The sequence below is a fragment of the Trichomycterus rosablanca genome, chromosome 4 (genome assembly GCF_030014385.1).
Source record: "Trichomycterus rosablanca isolate fTriRos1 chromosome 4, fTriRos1.hap1, whole genome shotgun sequence".
In the NCBI taxonomy this organism is placed as follows: Eukaryota; Metazoa; Chordata; class Actinopteri; order Siluriformes; family Trichomycteridae; genus Trichomycterus; species Trichomycterus rosablanca.
Genome location: NC_085991.1, coordinates 6,507,497 through 6,526,801, shown reverse-complemented (window position 1 = coordinate 6,526,801; position 19,305 = coordinate 6,507,497). Strand labels below are relative to the sequence as shown.

The 19,305-nt window shown below is 39.5% G+C and overlaps 1 protein-coding gene and 1 long non-coding RNA gene across 2 annotated transcripts in view; both read left to right on the top strand.

The window, feature by feature from the left end:
- The first annotated feature begins 915 nt into the window (after nucleotides 1-915).
- On the top strand, nucleotides 916-18,588 carry ccdc24 (coiled-coil domain containing 24). The gene is made up of 9 exons (XM_062993000.1): nucleotides 916-964; nucleotides 2,457-2,659; nucleotides 3,717-3,874; nucleotides 7,667-7,783; nucleotides 8,466-8,567; nucleotides 10,818-10,872; nucleotides 13,402-13,465; nucleotides 15,469-15,580; nucleotides 16,958-18,588. Exons 2-9 carry the CDS (start codon nucleotides 2,528-2,530, stop codon nucleotides 17,505-17,507), a joined length of 1,290 nt encoding a protein of 429 aa, XP_062849070.1. The 5' UTR covers nucleotides 916-964; nucleotides 2,457-2,527; the 3' UTR covers nucleotides 17,508-18,588.
- A 259-nt stretch (nucleotides 18,589-18,847) lies between these two features.
- Nucleotides 18,848-19,305, top strand: part of LOC134312177 (uncharacterized) — a 121,428-nt gene continuing 120,970 nt past the window's right edge. The window contains exon 1 of the long non-coding RNA XR_010011510.1: nucleotides 18,848-19,095. This is a non-coding gene — a long non-coding RNA (uncharacterized LOC134312177). The remainder of the gene's footprint in view (nucleotides 19,096-19,305) is intronic.

Below are 19,305 nucleotides of genomic sequence, written 5' to 3'. Positions count from 1 at the left end.
TCACTGAATCTGTACTTTGCACGTTCTTCGGATTAATGCGATTAATGTGATTATATCTGCAATAAATCATGTAGCCTTTGTCTCTTTTGCCGAATCCAGTTCCTAGAGTTTTTCTTTAATAGTTTTTGTATTAGTTTAATAGTTGTACTGTAAGAGATTAGTCTCTTTTGTACACGACATAACATTAAAAGAAGAGAACATTTCATAGAAAAAACCCCATAAAATCCCAAGAATACTATGATTATAGGCCCATATGTCTCTTGGAGGTAATACATACTGTGTACATAGAAGTGCACTATGAAGATTTCAGACTGGCAGTTTATGTTTTACATTTACATTTATGGTGTTTACCAGACACTTTTATTTAAAGCAGCTTACATTAATACAATATAAGCAAATGAGGATTACGGGCATTGTTCAGAGTGCCCAACAGTGGCAGTCCAGTACCTCAACCTCCAAACCCGTATTAAAATGTAATTTACTGGAAATCAAGGACTTTGGATTTTTGTGACAGCAGTGGTCTTTACTCTAAAGTAACTGTTTTGTCCTAAATAAGTGAGGTGGGTCCAGGGTCAGTGGACAAAATGTGTGCAATTTAAAGACACGGAGTAAAATAAGAGCTCCAGTGTTTACAAGATGAACTGCTGGAGCAATTAGTGCTAGCTATTTAACATAGTTTTATTGCCATGTTTACATTTGAGAGCAGTAAAGACAAAGTTGCACATTAAGCCAGCACAGACTTGTGTTTAAGAATTTTTAAAAATTTTTTAGGTTTATTATACATTTAAATCTGAATGTATAATGTTTAATTTGTAATTTTAACTTTGTTTTCTCTAGCTAATTAGCTATGTTCACCTTTAAACATGGCGTCTTTAATTCTATCGGGTGTAGCGTGAGCTGTGATCTCGCGCTGTTAGCAACGCCGTGTTTACGTTGGATACCGAGAGAGCAGCTCGATTATTCGGTAGGAAACGTGTTTTTATCTCACATAAACACCCACCGTAAACACATTAAACACGTTATACTTATTATATGAGACATTTTATCGATATTTTTGTATGTTTGCTGTTGTTAAAGCTTTATTTCGAGGCAACTTGTTGTTGTTACTGTTTTGGCTCTTCTGAACTGCTGTTCTAAGACCTAACGTTTATTTCTGACCTGGTGAAACTGAAATAGTCATTTCTCTTGTCGCACTTAGTACCTTTAATTTGTATATTTTTACATGAAAAATGACGATAAACAGTTGTATGTACTTTTAAATGTAAAACTATACAAATTAGGGTACAAAAGATGCACTCTTGAGGGAAACCCACACGGAAATGTAATATATGACATATATGCCCCTATATCAGTAATGGTTTTTCCACATATGTTACCTGTAAGGTGATATATTATTATAACATACATGTATCCTCTGGATATATGTAATATATGTAAATATAAGTTTATAACATCCATAACAACAATATCCATAATAAAATGAGTGTATGTACATATATTAAATATATCTATAGGATTACTTTTATTAAAGATATATGTTGTATCCATATATGTTAGCATATTTATAGCAAGTATTTATAGCAAGTATTATTAAAAAGGCTGTATGCCAACATATGATTTTTATTATTTTCAGGCATGCATGTATATGTTCTATATTTAAATGTTGTGTAATATTATATATACCTATATCTTCTTCTTCTTTGGCCTTTGTCCCGTTCGGATGCGGGATCGGCTCTCGGCGGATCTTGATCCGCGTTGATTTGGCACAATTTTTACGCTGGATGCCCTTCCTGACACAACCCTCCCTATTTTATCCGGGCTTGGGACCGCCACTACAATTCACTGGTTTGTGCATCTAGCGGCTAGGTATCTATAGGACAATTCAGTGTTTCCAATTAGCCTGGTGGCATGTTTTTGGACTGTGGGAGGAAACCGAAGCAACCGGAGGAAACCCACGCGGACACGGGGAGTACATGCAAACGGCACAGAAAGGACCCGGACCGCCCCACCTGGGGATCGAATATATATATATATATATTTGAAAACCCCCAGACCTTGCTATAACGGTTGACTTTATAGTATTAAAATGTCAAAATATCATATCTAGCACATTCAGGTGCAGCGTGATAATCCGCTAGCACATCAGTGCCGAGATTCTGAGATTTTGGGTTTGAATCTTGGCTTTATATATTATATAAAAATAAGCATTTTTGACATATATGTTACTTATATGGCAAAAAAAATGTATTAGACATACATGAGCGTACATATTTCTATGGGCCACACATATATGTCAATTATTCCAATTTCTAATAAGTTCCATATATAGTTCGCACAAATATGGACATATATTTTATATATGAAAATTGTATATATGTACATGCAATAAAAAAGTGCCTTTCATTGTCAGAGTGTGTTAACCAGTTATTCTTTCTCTTTTTGTATTCTTTCTTTAGTGTGAGCAGAATGGTGTAAATAATGAATGAATGAATGAGTCAGTCAGTGTTTCATTGATGTATGTGCTTGAATGGAGCCTGTGCAGCACCAGCAGTGTTTATGGGGCCTGATAAAGGAGTGTGTACCTGCCTCTGAGCTTTCTGAGATCAGAACTTTACTTGGAGATCCACTCATAGACATGTACACAGAAATATACACTGAGGTAAGAGAACCCCGGTCTTACATTAAAATCAATGAAAATAGACATAACGTCATGGTAGCTCAAAGACTGGAACATGACGTTTTGGTTCAATAATACTTGCTGGTGATTGTGATTGACTATAGCTGGTGTCTTCTTTGTGTCCATAAAATAGCAAAACACCCACAGTATAACCATTACAGAACGTTTACACCACCAAATTAAAAATCATAGAATCTGCATGTATCTGTACATTGTACATAATACAAGAATTATGAAAGAACTCAAACTTTACATTTCATTTGGACTGAGACATACGTGTTTCAATTATTTGGTCACAAAATGGACAAAACATTGATGTCACTAGACTGCCATGACATGTCTTTTACAAGTGTATGTACATTTTTGACATTGCAGTAAAGCAGCAGCACAGGTGAGGTCTTAACAGGATAGGCAGCAATTTGCTGGGTACCTGCTAACACAGTTGAACTGATTGGAAAAGGTACAGTGGAAGTTGATGGTGGTTTAAGGAAAATAAGGAGAGATTTAAAGTTTTGCTTTCCCTCTCTGTGGCCCTTTTCCGCTTTGAAGGGAATGTTGCAAGATAAGAGTGACCAAGGTCAGGTGTAAAGAGTTGAGTTTGAGTTCAGCTGTTGTGATCTGTCTTACTGTTAGCCAACCTCTTTTTAATATTTTTATATGCTGGCAAACAGTAAATCATTAATCGTTTTTCCATTTTTTAGCTGACTAGAACCTATAGGTAAATAAAGGGTGGGAGAAAACTGTAGGATCGGTATTTAGTTAGGTAATGTGCAGAGCCTACTGTTTGCCAAACATGGTGCTCGCTGTTCTGCCGAGTTCAATTATAAAAGCCAAACTTAAGCTGTCATATGCCTTTTTCTTAACAGGGGTGTCTGTCTTGCCACTCAGCTATAAAGAGTGGCAAGACAGATACCACTAGACATAGCCAGACATAGCCAATCATGTTTGTATGTAGCCACCTGAGAGGCCGATAGCATCACAGATTTGAACCCTGGATCCCATGAGTAGTGGGCTGGTTTAATTTTACCTCTTGCTCTAGGTGCAGATGTGGGAGCAGATCTGGTGTGAGATACATGATGGGAAAGTCGAGGCCCCCCGCTGCTCCTTGGCTGACCCTCCAGCTGTGAAAGAGTTGCTGCGTGCTGAACTCCGGCTGCTGTTGCTCACCGTGAGAAACGAAGCAGCCACACTGGGCAGGTAGGCAACATGTGAAATAATTCATTTATTTTCATTTCATTTTCATCAACCACTTTATCCAGGTGAGGGTCGTGACAGGTCTGGTTTTAATGGTAAATACTGGGCGCAAGGCACAATTGTATTGCTGGGCTGGGTATGTTTCTTAGGTTTTCCCAATTGTCCCATCTTTTGACCTTATATTTAACTTTTCTTACCGCTAAACGTGCTGATAAATGTGCACACCACTGAGATAGGGGTCAGAGAGGTCAGCACATTTAACCAAAAGGTCAGGACACCAATTTGTTAAATGTGCTCAAAGCTCCAAAAGGATGAATACTGGGCTTGCACTTACTCAGTGGGGTGGGAGCCAGAGGAAAGAGCGAAGACAAAATCCTTACATTAATGACACTTTGAGGAATAATGGTAGAAAGCGTTTCCTTAGCTTTGTTTAGTTCTTGTTTACCTAAAGCTTTTCATTTGTCAGACTTTATGATTGCATTTGAATTTGTTGCCTGGTTACATCTTTTGGAGAGGATACCGCGTTTCCCATTTGTATGCTTTTGGGTGGTCTTGCTTTTCACTGTGACAATGCATCCGGATGACCGTTTAACTCTTTCTTAAAAGGGTTATTTACAGGTACTATTAGGATATAGGGAGTAATCGTCACCAAGGAATAGAAGGATGAAGAGAGGAATGCTCTGTTTGCCTTTTCAATAGAGTTTTATGTTAGTCCTATAGAAACTGATTCACTGTCATGAAACATGGGGAAACTTTACTTGACTTTGCACGCATTGTTGCTCCAAACTGGCATGACGGTTAAGAATAAAGGCTGTGTTTCCTAGCCTAATCATAGATTAAAAACCTTTTTTCAATGCAGGAATCCCACCAACAGTGTCGTTTGGTCTATGTCCGGAAAAGTGTTCATTATATCTTCATGCAAACTGCATTTGGTGAGCTGCACCTCATTGTTAGAAGCAGGTGCATGGCAAACAGTGAGACACTCAATCACATTAAACACTTCAGAAGCTTACAAAGAGTTTAAAGTGCAATTTGAGATCTCTTTAGTGGAATCGTTTTACACATTACTACCAGATGCAGAGCGTATGATGGCTCGACCGTATTTCAGTCCTGTTTGTTTAGCTCATTGTGTTTTGTTTGAATAATTAAGACTTCTAATGTAAGTCAACTGCTTGCAGATGAAGCTTGTATCCGTGCCCACAGTTTTCCTCGGTCTCAGCCTCAGAACAGGAAACCATTGACTCAGTGTTGTTTTAGTTGGGCGGGCTAACCTTTAGAAAATTGTCTGATTTACAGGAGCCAATTGGCAGCTTTTTTTTCTTTCTCCAGCTTTGTTTCGCTAGCTTTCCTCTCCTCATGTGCGGTCCGCCTCCACTCATTGTGTTGGTGATTTGTTATGCACCTGCCTTTCAACACTGAATGCCCATTGAACAAGGGCATCGATGCAGCCATGTGAACTATGAATGCTACAGCCCCTCAAAGTTCTCTAAATCTCCACAGGAATATAGCTTAGCAAGTGCAGAAGATTATAAGTCTACAAAGCAGAGTGTACAACATATTTTTATATGGAATTTGTTCAGCCTAAAAAGAAGAGAAAAAGTGAATTGGTAAATTATGCAGTACAAATTTTGGGCACCTTGCTGGTGAACACACTGGGTCCATTGCCTTAGACAGTTTTGTTTTTGTGGGCAAATTTTGTTTTCAAATCCTAAGAATTAAATTTATATTATGTTATTGTTTTAAATGTATCACTTGTAAAATATGTGCACAGTTAGTGATTCATTTGAGTTGCCGATTCCATATTCAAATGATTCGATTTCACAGAATGTTTAATATAAATAATAAAAAATATGTAGTCCCCAGTAATTTTAGTATTTAGGGTAAAAAAGACTTTAAAATTTAAAAAATTAATACTACAAACACTATGCATGTTTGTACTTCAACATAAAACCTTTAAGTATAATTTTTTAAGTCTTATCAAATTATTCTAAATTATTCAAAATTTGCATTTTGAGCAGAGAATTAGTAGTTGTGCTGCTGCTGTATTCAAACTAACAAGAACCTACTCCCAAACCTCATATCATATCTCTCTCTCCTGGCGTTCGTGATCATTGATGATCCATGGCGACACAGTGGATAGTAGCTCTGTACATCCTTCTGTCTTCAGCCATTTTGATTAACGTTGATATCGTAGTGTTCATTGTCTCGGTGATGTCGATCCATCGTGTTGCAGGTCTTCCACGTCCGCGTTTTCCACTAACTTTGCCGAGCATTATATCTTTCTCCAGTGATTGGTGTCTAGCAACATGTCCAAAGTACGATAGTCGTATCTTTGCTATTTTCGCTTGTAATCTCATTTCGGGTTTGATTTCGTCCAGTATTGATTAGTTAGTTCTCCTGGCTGTCCATGGCACTCTGAGAATCCTTCTCCAACACCGCATCTTAAAACTGTCTATCTTCTTCCAATCAGTCTTCTTGATTGTCCAGCTTTCACATCCATACATCATAGTATATTATATACTATATATATAACAGCACATCATTGGTTGTCATAATGCGTACCAACAGCTTTGTTGTAGATCTGGTGGGCTTTTCCAGAACCAGTACCATGGTCCTCTTAATCTCCTCCTCACTGAGGATTCTTTTCACTTTTTGATATCTGTGCCATCATTCTCCAGGGACATTCATTCACTGTATTTTCCTGTGCTACTCGTCTGTGCTTGTGATGGCCATGTAACATTATGAAATGGCTAATGCTGTTCAGTCAGATTTATAGTGAACAAAAACAAAATCGTATTGGGTGTTTGAACATTGCATCAGTCAGAAGAGCTCTAACCAGTATCCAAACCTTAAACACATACACACACACACTTAGTTAGGAGTAGTTCTGAAATAAAACCCCCTAATTAAAAATGACTACAGAGCCTCACTCATCCATATCCACTACATTATATTTCTACACACAGACACATGCACATTTACTCTGTCCTTGCACACAAGTCCTGCAGGGTTCGTTTCTTGGCTCCATAATTGGCTGGGGATAAAAGACATGTTAATGCTTTCCAGCTTCAATCCCCCACCGAGTCTCAGCCCTGCACTTTTTCTGTTTACTCCACTAGCTCAGTACATGTAGCAAGTGTACTGTAAATACATAGTGAAATGACTTTGTGTGTACATTGCAAGTAGATTAGTGCCACACAGAATCGATGTGTTTGTTTCTTACGTGAAGCTTAGAATTTAGTGTTGATCAGTGCTTTAATTTTAAGGAATTTTACAGTTTATATTAAAAACTACCAAAGCTTTCATTTCACTGCAGAATTCGGATTTGGTTACTTACCTTCATGTTTGTTTTGTCATACAAGTACCTTTAGAATAATGTTAATGATTGTCCTTTAGTAAAGCTTTTAATTGCTAATGTGTTTTAAAAGGCTCAAAATGCTGCTTTGGTATCAAATCATGCTACACACTACCATGTTACTAGAATGATTTTTATTCGCTGTACCTAAAACTAATATCTGTTTAGTTGTGGTTCAGTTCATATAATGTACTGTGCTGAGTAAAAGCGAAATGGCATATACCATAGTTAAAAGGTAGTCATAATCCACTAAGTGTAGGTACATGCATAGGTGTAGGTATTAAACTGGTCATAGTTTATGTTATGACTATCAGCATAGAATGATATTACTACTTTAAAAGAGAAAATGCACATTCTGTCTGTGTGTGTGTGTGTGTGTGTGTGTGTGTGTGTGTGTGTGTGTGTGTGTGTGTGTGTGTGTGTGTGTGTGTGTGTTGCAGAGATGGAGATGAAGTCCTGTCCCACTATAGTCCCAGAGTGGTCAAATATGCACTCGGTGCTGGTGGTAGAGACAACTGTACAACACCAACTAGCAGGCCGCAGTCCAGCCAAAGCAGGTCAGTAATACACAAGCTTTATGACCTTCAGGGCGGTAGGGTGGGTAGCACTGTTGCCTCACAGCAAAAAGGTCCTGGGTTCGATCCCCAGGTGGGGCGGTCCGGGTCCTTTCTGTGTGGAATTTGCATGTTCTCCCTATGTCTGCGTGGGTTTCCTCCGGGAGCTTCGGTTTCCTCCCACAGTCCAAAGGCATGCAAGTGAGGTGAATTGGAGATACAAAATTGTCCATGACTGTGTTTGATATAACCTTGTGAATTGATGAACCTTGTGTATTAAGTAACCGTTCCTGTCATGAATGTAACCAAAGTGTAAAACATGACGTTAAAATCCTAAACAAACAAACAAACAATTATGACCTTCAGGCCAAAATATAACTTTCTTATGTACCTCAGGGTCCAAATGCTAAAGCTGCTATCTACAACTGATTTTATTTGATCAGCTATAAAGGATTTTATAGCTATTATTAATTAAGTGACATGAAATGTGAATAAATGTTGGACTTTCAGCATGAACTTTACTTTTGGGTCCCTGCTACAGAATGTAAAACGATTAATTTGGAAGGGCCATTACTTTTTACAGAACTGTGACGTTAAAATTAGTTAGAAAAACAATAGTCACAACTAAACTAAAGCTTACAATGTCAGTAGAAAGCAAAACTGATTTGAGTCTTGTCTTGATCAGGTCAAGCTCAAGACTCTCTCAGTCCAGCCTTGAGGATGAAATCGAAGCTCTGAGGCACAAACTGAATGTCACCCACATAGAAGAGGTTGTGAGTCATCTCAAGTAAGTATGAGCTTTCTTTATAGTTCAGCAGGTTTAGGATGGACAGATGGATGGAGGGTGGATGGTTATAGGGAGGGAGGGATGGCAAGAAGAAATAAAAGATAAATGGGGAAAAGAGAATAGGAAGTTAGATAAATTCATGGATTGAAGGTTGGATGATTACGGGATGTGTGGTTAAAAAGGGATAAATAATACAAATGTTTAAATAGAAATTTTAAAGGAACAAATTAAAGAAGGGAAAAGGTCCAGATGATGGATGCATAAGCAGATGGCCACATGATGCAAAAAAAAGTAACATTGAAACAAGGGAAGACAGATAGATAAAAGAAAGTAAGATTGGTCAGTGGATGAATAAATGTACTCAGAGGATGAAGAGTTAAAGAAACAAAAAGTAATGGATAACTGGAAAAGGACACATTGTGTCCTTACGATGTTGTCAATACAATGTCTTAAACACAACCCTAATATACTGTATTATGTGTTACATTAGTCCACCAGCAATTTAATTCAGTAATAGTGGTTAATATTTTGAACGTATTGCCTAGTAAATAGTATGACATTTGTGATTGGTATTGTAACACCACAACTACGCTGATACGCTAGACCACCTTCATTAAAACCTTATCTATACATTTAATCAAATAAACATAGATCTGTTTATTTTGAAACCACTCTAAAATCTCTCAGTTTGGCCTTAAAGTATCTTAGTGCTATTTTAAGCAGATGAAGTAAATGGTCTGGAATGCGTTCTCCTCCGCTGACATTTACTTCACTGATTTGCCTTTGGACACAGAACCGATATGTGTGCAGACTTGCTATATCAAGACCAAATTTTCCCCAGCTCTCCCCCTTGTCCTCCTCCATTCTTTCTTATATGAGTTTAGCCACACTCCTCCTCTAGGCTACATCCTGTCTGCACATCAGTTTTTAAACTTCCAATTCAAAAGTGACTTCTATAAAATATAAAACCTTTATATGGTCACTTCTATAAAAGCCTGATTTGTACATTTTAGTACAGGACTTTTAGAGCAACCACAGAGTTGTCACCTCCCTGACCATTATTCCTTATGCCTGGATGCCCAACTTGGCCAGATAGCCAACTTTAAGAAGGTCCAACGTTGTGTCAAGCTATTTTCTCTTAAAAATTATGAAATTTGTTGTGATCATGGGAACACTTGTTATATTCATTTCCACAATTTAATTGCAAAGATCCACAGACAGTTCCTTGAACCTCATAGCTTGTTTTTTTCTTCTGACAGTACCTTTGTGTGTGCCTTTCCAAACTGTCAAATCAATTCAAATTGGATTCCAATTGAGCTCTAGACACATCACAGTGATAATTAAAGCAGACAAGATGCACCTGACCACAATTTGAAGTTCCACAGCTTTTCTTAATAAGAGATTTCAGTTTTTGCTTTCATATTATGGTTATGGATGATTAGGTGTAGATTGATGGGTAAAAGGGAATTACATCAAAATCACACCCCCAACACAAAGTTGAAGGGTCTAAACACTTAGTTATAGTATTTCAATAGACTACGATACATATTTTGCCACCTCTGCTGGTCTTTTCTCTCTACAAGTAAATGTGTCGACTCATAAACCACAGATTTAATGAACAGAGTAATTTAAAAAACACAGAACGTTTCTCATAGTAAATCACATTCTGCTTGTATCCAATCTGACACATATATTTAAACCTCAGCACGGAAGGGGTACCCGAATACCAGAGTAAGTGGGCCAGTTCTGTCAAACAAATACCCCATTGAGAGGAAATGAATAGCAGACTCTGGCATACATAAGATTCCAGAGCTCTTAAAAAAGAGCACATTTAACAGACCACAGGTCTCATGGAACTCAGAAGAACTAGCCCAATCTTTGTGTTGATTTAAAATAATGGGGTCCTTAGATATTTGAACGTTATGTGCAAATAAAGTGTAGGCATTTTCTGTAAAGTAGCTGTTCTAAAATGTGGTAACCCTCTTACATAAAAAAACATTCTTAAAGGCTATGTGGGCAAAAATATGTGGACATGAATACTAATTATTAAGTGTAAACAATGATCATTCAGACTGAAGAGCATTTGTGAGGTCAGGCACTAATGCTGGACAAGAAAGCCTGGCTCGCATTTGACATTTAGGATGAATGTCCACATACTTTTCCCCTTGTATTGTATAATAGCGCAATCTGGATTTTGATCAGTTCTGTTAATTCTGGGTTGTTTTTTCTTGCTCTTTTATTGACGGACAGATCAGTTCTTACAGACGAGTGTGAGGCTTTGAAACAGGATGTTCTGTCCTTGCAGGTAAGAGTGATTATTGTTGTTGTTTAACCACTGAAAATAAAAAATGTTAGAGATTAAACATCTGTGTAGACCGCAACTTGTAAATTGGAACATGACAACTTGACAAACCCTGACAAGAAACCCTGTATCAGCCATTGTCCCTCCCCCTACAGACACAGCCAAACTATTTTACAATTACAACAGTTGTTGTCGACAGGTCCCAAATGTTAAATAGAAAGGTTTTCATTAAGACTGGGTAGTGATTTGATTGGCTAATGGGGGATTGCCGTAACAGCCTAGGCATTGTAAGGTGCACTTGTCAGTGCTCTCTCATTGTTGGTCCCAGGCCCGGATAAAAATAAGAAGTGTTGTTTTAGATAGGGCATCCAGTATAAAAACTGTACCTGGTATGTAGACCAGATCTAAGTATGGGAGCAGCTGAAACAAAAAAACAAATAGTGATTTAGTTCTCTCTGTTGTTATTGCTATAATTTTGGGATATTTAATAACCACCCTTAGTTGTTGTCAGTTCTGTTAGGTTTCTTATGTTGCTTTGAAATATTACAGGGCTAATTTTTAGGTTGGTTTCTTTTGTGTGTGTGTGTGTGTTTTATTTGTCTTTTGCATGCTTTTTATTCACAAGTAAGCTTATAGAAATTACCTGTTTGGCTGTGTTTGTAATTATGACTTAGTCAGGCTCCTTTTTATGTGGTGTACAGGGTGTCTTCCACCTGGCCATTTCCTGTGCACACAGTATAATATTATGAAGCCCAACTTGACATTGTCCTGTAACATTATTGTAGAGATAAATCTCCTGCAAAAGTTTTAAATGATACCTGGTAATGTATCAGCCTATGTTATATGGTCATCAGTATTAGGACACCAATTGTGCATGTGTCTTAGCCACAACAATGGCTAACGTGTAATAAAATACATTTATAAAGGAAATTAGATGCTTCCAACTTTGCAGCAAAAGTTTAGGGGAGGCTCTTTGACCCTGTGCACAAAGCAAGCTCCAAAAAGACAAGATGAAAAGCTTGGTTTAAAGAAATCCCAGTGGCCTGCACAGAGCCCTCACTGAACAGCTTTGGAATTAACCGGAACATCAATTGAGGCTTTCATGACTGACATCAGTGTCCTGACGGAATGGGCATAAATTCTAATAGACATAGTTCATAGTCGTATGAGAACTGTACTGTAATGTTTCTATTCTGACTTTTCTAAAACCAGCATGTTGGCACAGTGGGTAGTGCCTGGCCTGGGTTTGATTCCCTGGCCTGTGGAGTTAGCATGTTCTCCCTGTGTTTGTGTGGGTTTCCTCTGGGTGCTCCAGTTTTCTTCCCACAAGTCCAAAGACATGCAGTCAGGCCAGCTGGAGCTACTAAAAATTGCCTAAAAGTGTGCGTGTGTGTCCTGTGATGGGGTCCGGGTGTTTCCTACCCAATGAATCAGACCCACCACGACCCTGACCAGAATAAAGCTGTGGTAAAACAGACAATGAATGATTGACTCAATGAAACTAAGATAATTAAGGAGAATGGCTGCTGCTCTGGTTCCTAATTGTTTTTGAAATGAGATGTCTAACAAACTCATGGTCAAGTGTCCAAATACTTTTGGCTATATACGTAGAAACCCTTTCTGAAAAAAAAAATGGAATACAGTTTCGATTTCTGTATTTTTTGTCTCTCACACTCTCTTTCCATGCTGGTTTGGCACTGCGCTAAACACAGTTCCAGATGTGCCACTTCTCACTGCTAAGCAGAACTGGAAACCATCAATCCATCAGACTCAAACACACTTTCCCAGACACGTGTATGCACTGCCAACACAGCAATAATGTCCACATTGTTAATATTGTACGAGAAATAAAAAGAGCCAAACAGTCTTTTACGAGGTACTTGAGCTGTTTGAAACGCACATGAGCTTATAGTCCCACATGAAAATGTAGAGATTCTGTTGATTTTCTTCTAATGCCCTGGCTGGAACTGTTTCATTAATCATGCAGTTACTGCCAGTCTCCTTCACACTGGCCAGACTGACATGGCCATCTGCATCAGAAGCACAGAGGGGAAAATGACCATACACCTAACACACGTCGGAACAGCTGTGCACCGCGGCCTTCACAGTCCACATCAGGCCGATAAGCCGAGAGCATATAAAGAAGCTCCGGTGGGCCTAACGTTGCTCCTTCACTGCCATCTGCTAGATATCATGTGCTTTAATGAGGAAGCATGTCACGGCCTAAACAGCCTGCCTGCCACAGCTGCTGTGTTTTCAGAGGCCAAGTCATGCTGGGAGTGTACTGTCCAGTCGCTTAGTGGTTTGGGCAGGAATACACCAGGACAAGGCACCAATCCAATACATGGCTTCGGCCACCCGCCCTCAGACAGAGCCGATCATGTCTGTGTAGGCACCCGGCCAGCCGATAGCACCTGCTGAGATCCAATAGTGGGCTAGCATAATAAACATTCAAGCGCCTTAAAAATATCTGCCTAGAAAAAATCAGATTTTTGAAATTCACCAGAATCTGTGTGTGTGTACGTATTTTAGGAAAGTGTGGAGTCGGAATATCAGAGTCAGGGAGAGTCGGAGTTTACGGAGCCCACTCTAACAGGTCAGTGCCAACTGCAACCAAAATTGTTTCATTAAAAACAAACTTGCCTCATAAATTCCACTTAAATTTGATTGAAAGGAATTGTTTTAATCTGACTTTATTACATTTGGCTGCTCACTGTGTTCTCTAGTTTTTCCATATTATAATTTTTACCTTCAGTCATAAAACACCAGTGTGTTTAATAACTAATGAGGAAAACCTACCCTTTTTCAATTACGAGTGAACTTCCAAAAGTTTCCACACTTTTATATTTTCATTGGAAACGGTGAGGGTGGGAGGAGTAGTAATCGGTCGTGTCTGAGAGACGCTTATAGTCCGGATTTAGCGCTATCTGCTTTCCACCTTATTGGACTGCTCAAAGAAGCTTTAAGGGGAAGAAGATTTTTATGTGATGATGTGAAAGGAGCAGTGCATCAGTGGCTACGAGCTTAACAGAAAACATTTTTGCTGATGGCATTAAAAAGTTGGTACGACGCTGGGAAAAATGCATCGGAAGGTGACTATGTAGAAAAGTGATGTAATTTGTTTTTGAAATTCTTAATAAATAGAGTTTTAAAAAAGTGCGGAAACTTTTTGAAGAACCCTCATATATTACATTTTCAGGAAAAGGGAGACTAATATGTTTAAGGTGTGTGGGAATAAAAAGGTGATTTTTACATTAGTACAGGTGACTAAATGGCTAAAGCTTTGAAAATGTAAAAGCAAATCAGAGCGGCACTGTGACTACAGTGGGTAGGTCTGTTGCCTCACAGTAAGAAGGCCTGGGCGAAATTTAATTCTCCTGCCAGGTGATCAGGGTCCTTTCTGTGTGTAGTTTGCATGTTCTCCCTGTGTCAGCATGGGTGTAAACCGAACACAATTAATTAAACAGAAATTATGTAATATTTTTACTATTTTGCAAACGTTGTCTTTTTAGGAGGATGTCTTAAATTATTTTTATTTTTAAACCAACTGAATGTGTAAAATTTAAAATCTGTATTAAAAAATACAGTTGGCAAAGAAGTTTCAAATCTTAACCATATCCAGATGTGTGGAAGGATGCTGCTGAACTGGTTTTCACTACCATCTAGTGGTTCAGGACTGAATATAAACCCAACTGTTTACTGTTCACCCAGAGTAAAGTCAAAACAATGTGTTCCATTAGTTTGTAAAGAATTAACAGGAAAAGAAGCCGATTTCTATTTGTGGATTATTATTGTTGGTTACAACTGACAGCCTGTATGCTAAAGTACTAAAGCAGCGTTTACTTCTGTACTGTAATGTTTCTATTTTGGCTTTTCTGAAAGGCATCTGGCCAGCATGTTTGCAGTGGGTAGTGCTGTCGCCTCACAGTAAGAGGGGCCTGGCCGGGGTTTAATTCTTTATGTGTGGAGTTAGCATGTTCTCCCTGTGTTTGTGCGGGTTTCCTCTGGGTGCTCCAGTTTCCTCCCACAAGTCCAAAGACATGCAGCCAGGCCAGTTGGAGCTACTAAAATTGCTAAAAGTGCATATGTGTGTCCTGTGATGGACTGGCAACCTGTCCGGGGTGTTTCCTGCCCAACGAATCAGAACCACCGTGACCCTGACCAGGATAAAGCTGTGGTAAAACAGACAATGAATGAATGACAATGAAATTAAGATAATTAAGGAGAATGATTCATGATAATTTTTGCAGCTCTGGTTCCTGTTTGGAGGGGCAAAATCTAGCAGTGGATAGTGTTGATGATGCACAGCTTCAGTGACCCAGTTTCAGTTACCAGGTCTTGGTACTGACTGAGTAGAGTGTGGCATGTTCTGTGTTCATGTGAGTTTCCCGGTAGCCTGGTTTCAGGCTAGCTGAGTAACTGAATAAGACAATGTGTGTGTGTGTGTGTGTGTGTGTGTGTTGCCCGGAGATGAACACATACCCACGCTTGGCTGTATTCCAGCCTCGCACCCTGTTTTTCCAAAAAAGGCTTTAGGTCACTGTGACCAAGAACAGGATTCGCTGTTCCTAATGTTTAACAACATTTGATTTTTTACAGAGCTGAAAGAGCAACGGAGACTGATCAAGAAAGACATAAAAGTGCAGAATTTAATGAGTGAAGCTGCAGTCATAGACAAAGCAAAATCCAGCGTTTCCCAAATTTCCAGCAGGTCTGATTGCTTGCTTCTTCTTTTTTTAATAAATAATCATATTTCATACTTGTTTTGATTTATAGAGTATAGAAACAGGATTTGGATGGCGTTATTAGTAGCATATACACCGATCAGCCATAACATTAAAACCACCTCCTTGTTTCTACATTTACTGTCCATATTATCAGCTCCACTTACCATATAGAAGCACTTTGTAGTTCTACAATTACTGACTGTAGTCCATCTGTTTCTCTGCATGCTTTGTTAGCCCCCTTTCATGCTGTTCTTTAATGGTCAGGACTCTCCCAGGACCACCACAGAGCAGGTATTTTTCAGGTGGTGGATCATTCTGAGCACTGCAGTGACACTGACATGGTGGTGGTGTGTTAGTGTGTGTTGTGCTGGTATGAGTGGATCAGACACAGCAGCGCTGCTGGAGTTTTTAAAACACATCACTGTCACTGCTGGACTGAGAATAGTCCACCAACCAAAATATATCCACCCAACAGCGCCCCGTGGGCAGCGTCCTGTGACCACTGCTGAAGGTCTAGAAGATGCAGCTATAGATGAGCGATCTACTCTGACTTTACATCTACAAGGTGGACCAACTAGGTAGGAGTGTCTAATAGAGTGGACAGTGAGTGGACACGGTATTTAAAAACTCCAGCAGCGAGCCACTCAGGTGGCGCAGCGGTAAAACACTCGCTCTTCACCAGAGCTGAGATTCCGGATACATGGTATCGAAACTCAGCTCTGCCTTGCCGGCTGAAGGCTGGGCTGCTGCATGAACAACGATTGGCTGGTTGTTCAGATGAGGGGCGGGACTTAGCCGGATGGGGACTCTCTCTCAGACTAGTGCGATTACGCCCTCTGCTGGCTGGTTGGTGGCGCCTGCATGGAGATGGGAAGGAGTGCGGTGGAAGGGTGTGATCCTCCATACGCAGTGCTTCGCCACGCTACACTCGTCAAGTGTAGGTGATAAGACGGTCGATTGCTGTGCACGTGTCGGAGGAGGCGTGGAGCAGCTTCGTCAGCCCCAATCAGGAGCAGGGACCAGCATTAGTGAGAGGATGACTGACGGGTAGAATTTGGATGCGCTAAAAAGGAGGAAAAAGGGGTAAAAAAAAACAACTCCAGCAGCGCTGCTGTGTCTGATCCACTCATACCAGTACAACACACACTAACACACCACCACCATGTCATTGTCACTGCAGTGCTGAGAATGATCCACCACCTAAATAATACCTGCTCTGTGGTGGCCCTGTGGTGGTCCTGACCATTGAAGAACAGCATGAAAGGGGGCTAACAAAGCATGCAGAGCATGCCAACAAATAAATAGTTCCATGTTTAATTTGTTTCATGAATTTGTGTCTTTCTATTAACGTCATTTTTCAGAAAAACAAGGTTGACTTCACAAGGTTCGATCACAGACCACTCAGCGATGGAGACACCATCAGTCTCACCAGTCTCACCTACACCAGGCTTTTCTAATCCCAGTCCAAGTCCTCCTGTAGCACCACACAGTAACAGAGCTGGTCTCTCGGACAAACCCAGACACAGACTTCACGTCAAAATTCCACAACCCACAGAACCATCTTCAACTCCTCTGTATCAGAACCTGGATTTGAATAGCTCTACCTCCATACATGGCAATGTTGAGGGTGAACTAGTGTCACAAAGCACCTTCATATCTTCTGTAAATGGACAAAAGCCTTTTGGCAACAGCAGAGACTCTAAAACGGAAATTGCCAGATTTAAAGCTGGGCATACAGCTGGGCACGACACAGCCACACAGGCACCACTGATTCCAGCTCCACCCTCAGGACAGAGAGCAGGCAGCCGGGGGCAGCGAGTGGGCAGACGGCTGGCACTCCAGCAAACAGAAAACTTGCTCAGTGCTACACGAACACTGAATCTGGCAGCTGTGCAGAGTGTTGAAAATTAGGTACACTACCGCAGGTGCTTTTGTGAGCGTAGCGTTGTTTAGTGGTAACACTAGTGGCGTTTTAGCTTTTCTTTGCGTTTTTCATCAACACAAAGATGCTTTTTGGTTTTTACAGTGGATTCTAAATTATTTAAATCTTTGATTTTTTTTTTTTGCTTTATTGTTGTGGATTTTGTTTTAAATTGATATAGTTGAAATTTTACCTATCAATCTACACCTAATCACACATAATGATTAATTAACAGATTGCTTTGTTTTAACTATAATCTTTATATCATTGTTGTTCCAGCCTAAGTCTAAGTGTACTCTGGAGGAGGTTTAATTTCCTCCAGTCTTTCTTTTTTTCCCCACTAAGAAGCAACCCCAAAACATGATACTTCCAGTATCATGTTTACCATGAGGATGTTATTAGTCAGGTTGTTCAGTGCCCGTTCTTCTGAAAGAATTCAGTTTTCATCTCATCAGACCAGGGAATCTTCCTCGTGTTTTTCCTCATGTTTATGACATGCTGTCATTTGCTTGTTACTTTGTCCTGATATAAGTTTATCACAATTTGATCTCAGAGATGACCTGCTGTTTGTCCTAAAATACAATGTAAATTGTGGGCTCTTATAGGCTGACACTAATGTCCAATCAGTTCAAATTGTGACAGGTTTTAGACTCATCTCAAAGATTTTTAAAGCAAAAGTAATGCCCCGATCACAATTAGGAGTGCCACGGCAGAGGGTCTGAACACTTTTGTAAAGAAAAGAGATTTAGGTTACTAATTTTTAATTTATTTTCACACCATCATTATGGGTGATTACTTGTAAGTTCATGTGTAGATCCATTCAAAATCAAATCCACCACACAATAAAGTGTGCAAAAAGTAAATCTTTCTGCTTTTTGAGTCCACTTTATCTAGTTAAATTCACAGTGTACCTTCATAAGCATATTTTCTTATGTGTATGACACAACATTGCGAGAAACTATACAGTCGGCAACATTCAGGTGTAACTGCTGACTAACGGAAACTCAAAAGGGTTTATGAAGCTCTTACAAAGCTACATGTGATTAAAATCAACTGTGAACACAAACAAAATACTTGGAACTGTCATTATGTCTTTGTATAGTAATGTCTACAACTTAAAATCTGGGCGTCCACTTGAAAACATAGCAGGTCGCACTTCTGATAAGCACTTGAAGGCAGCAATTACATGACTGGATGTGCTCAGTACTTGAGGCTGTTCAGGCGGCGTCACTAAAAATCCCAAAAACGTGTGTGTGTGTGTGTGTGTGTGTGTGCGCGCGCGCGGTTCATGCAGGTTGCCCAGTTTATTTTTACTCTGTTGCATTTCAGGTATTCTAAAAGATATGCAGTGTACACTATTATACACAAGTGTTTTACATACAAACCAGCATGTAGTGTTCCGTCTGTTCCCCGGTTCCCCCTCTAGGTAGCGTTTAATGGTTTATTCCGGTCACGCGAGTACAATCTGTCGTCTCGAGGTAGAATCTCAAATTTGAATGGCGCGAAACTAACGGCTGTTTTTTTTTTATAAGAGAAAGAAACGCCTCAGAGAACAACCGGTCTGTTTTCATGGTTAATGTAAGTTATTCGTGTTTTACGCTGTTTTTAAAAACAAAACTTCAAATGTCGTTTGCTGTTTTCTTGGCATATGTAAGTTATTGGTGTTTTATGCTGTTTTCAAAAACAAAAATGCAGTTTGCTGCATTTTGTTCGCTACCTAGCTACCGTGTACTAGTTTTGTCAGACTTTAAATGGACTAAACCTGACAGGTGTGTGTAGGATGGATGG

Bases quoted from the DNA above. Each gene is read 5' to 3' on its own strand.
- ccdc24 (XM_062993000.1), top strand. From the start codon at position 2,528: ATGGAGCCTGTGCAGCACCAGCAGTGTTTATGGGGCCTGATAAAGGAG. The intron at 2,660-3,716 runs GTAAGAGAACCC...CTCTTGCTCTAG, and splicing joins ACACAGAAATATACACTGAG to GTGCAGATGTGGGAGCAGAT. The intron at 15,581-16,957 runs GTCTGATTGCTT...GTCATTTTTCAG, and splicing joins GTTTCCCAAATTTCCAGCAG to AAAAACAAGGTTGACTTCAC.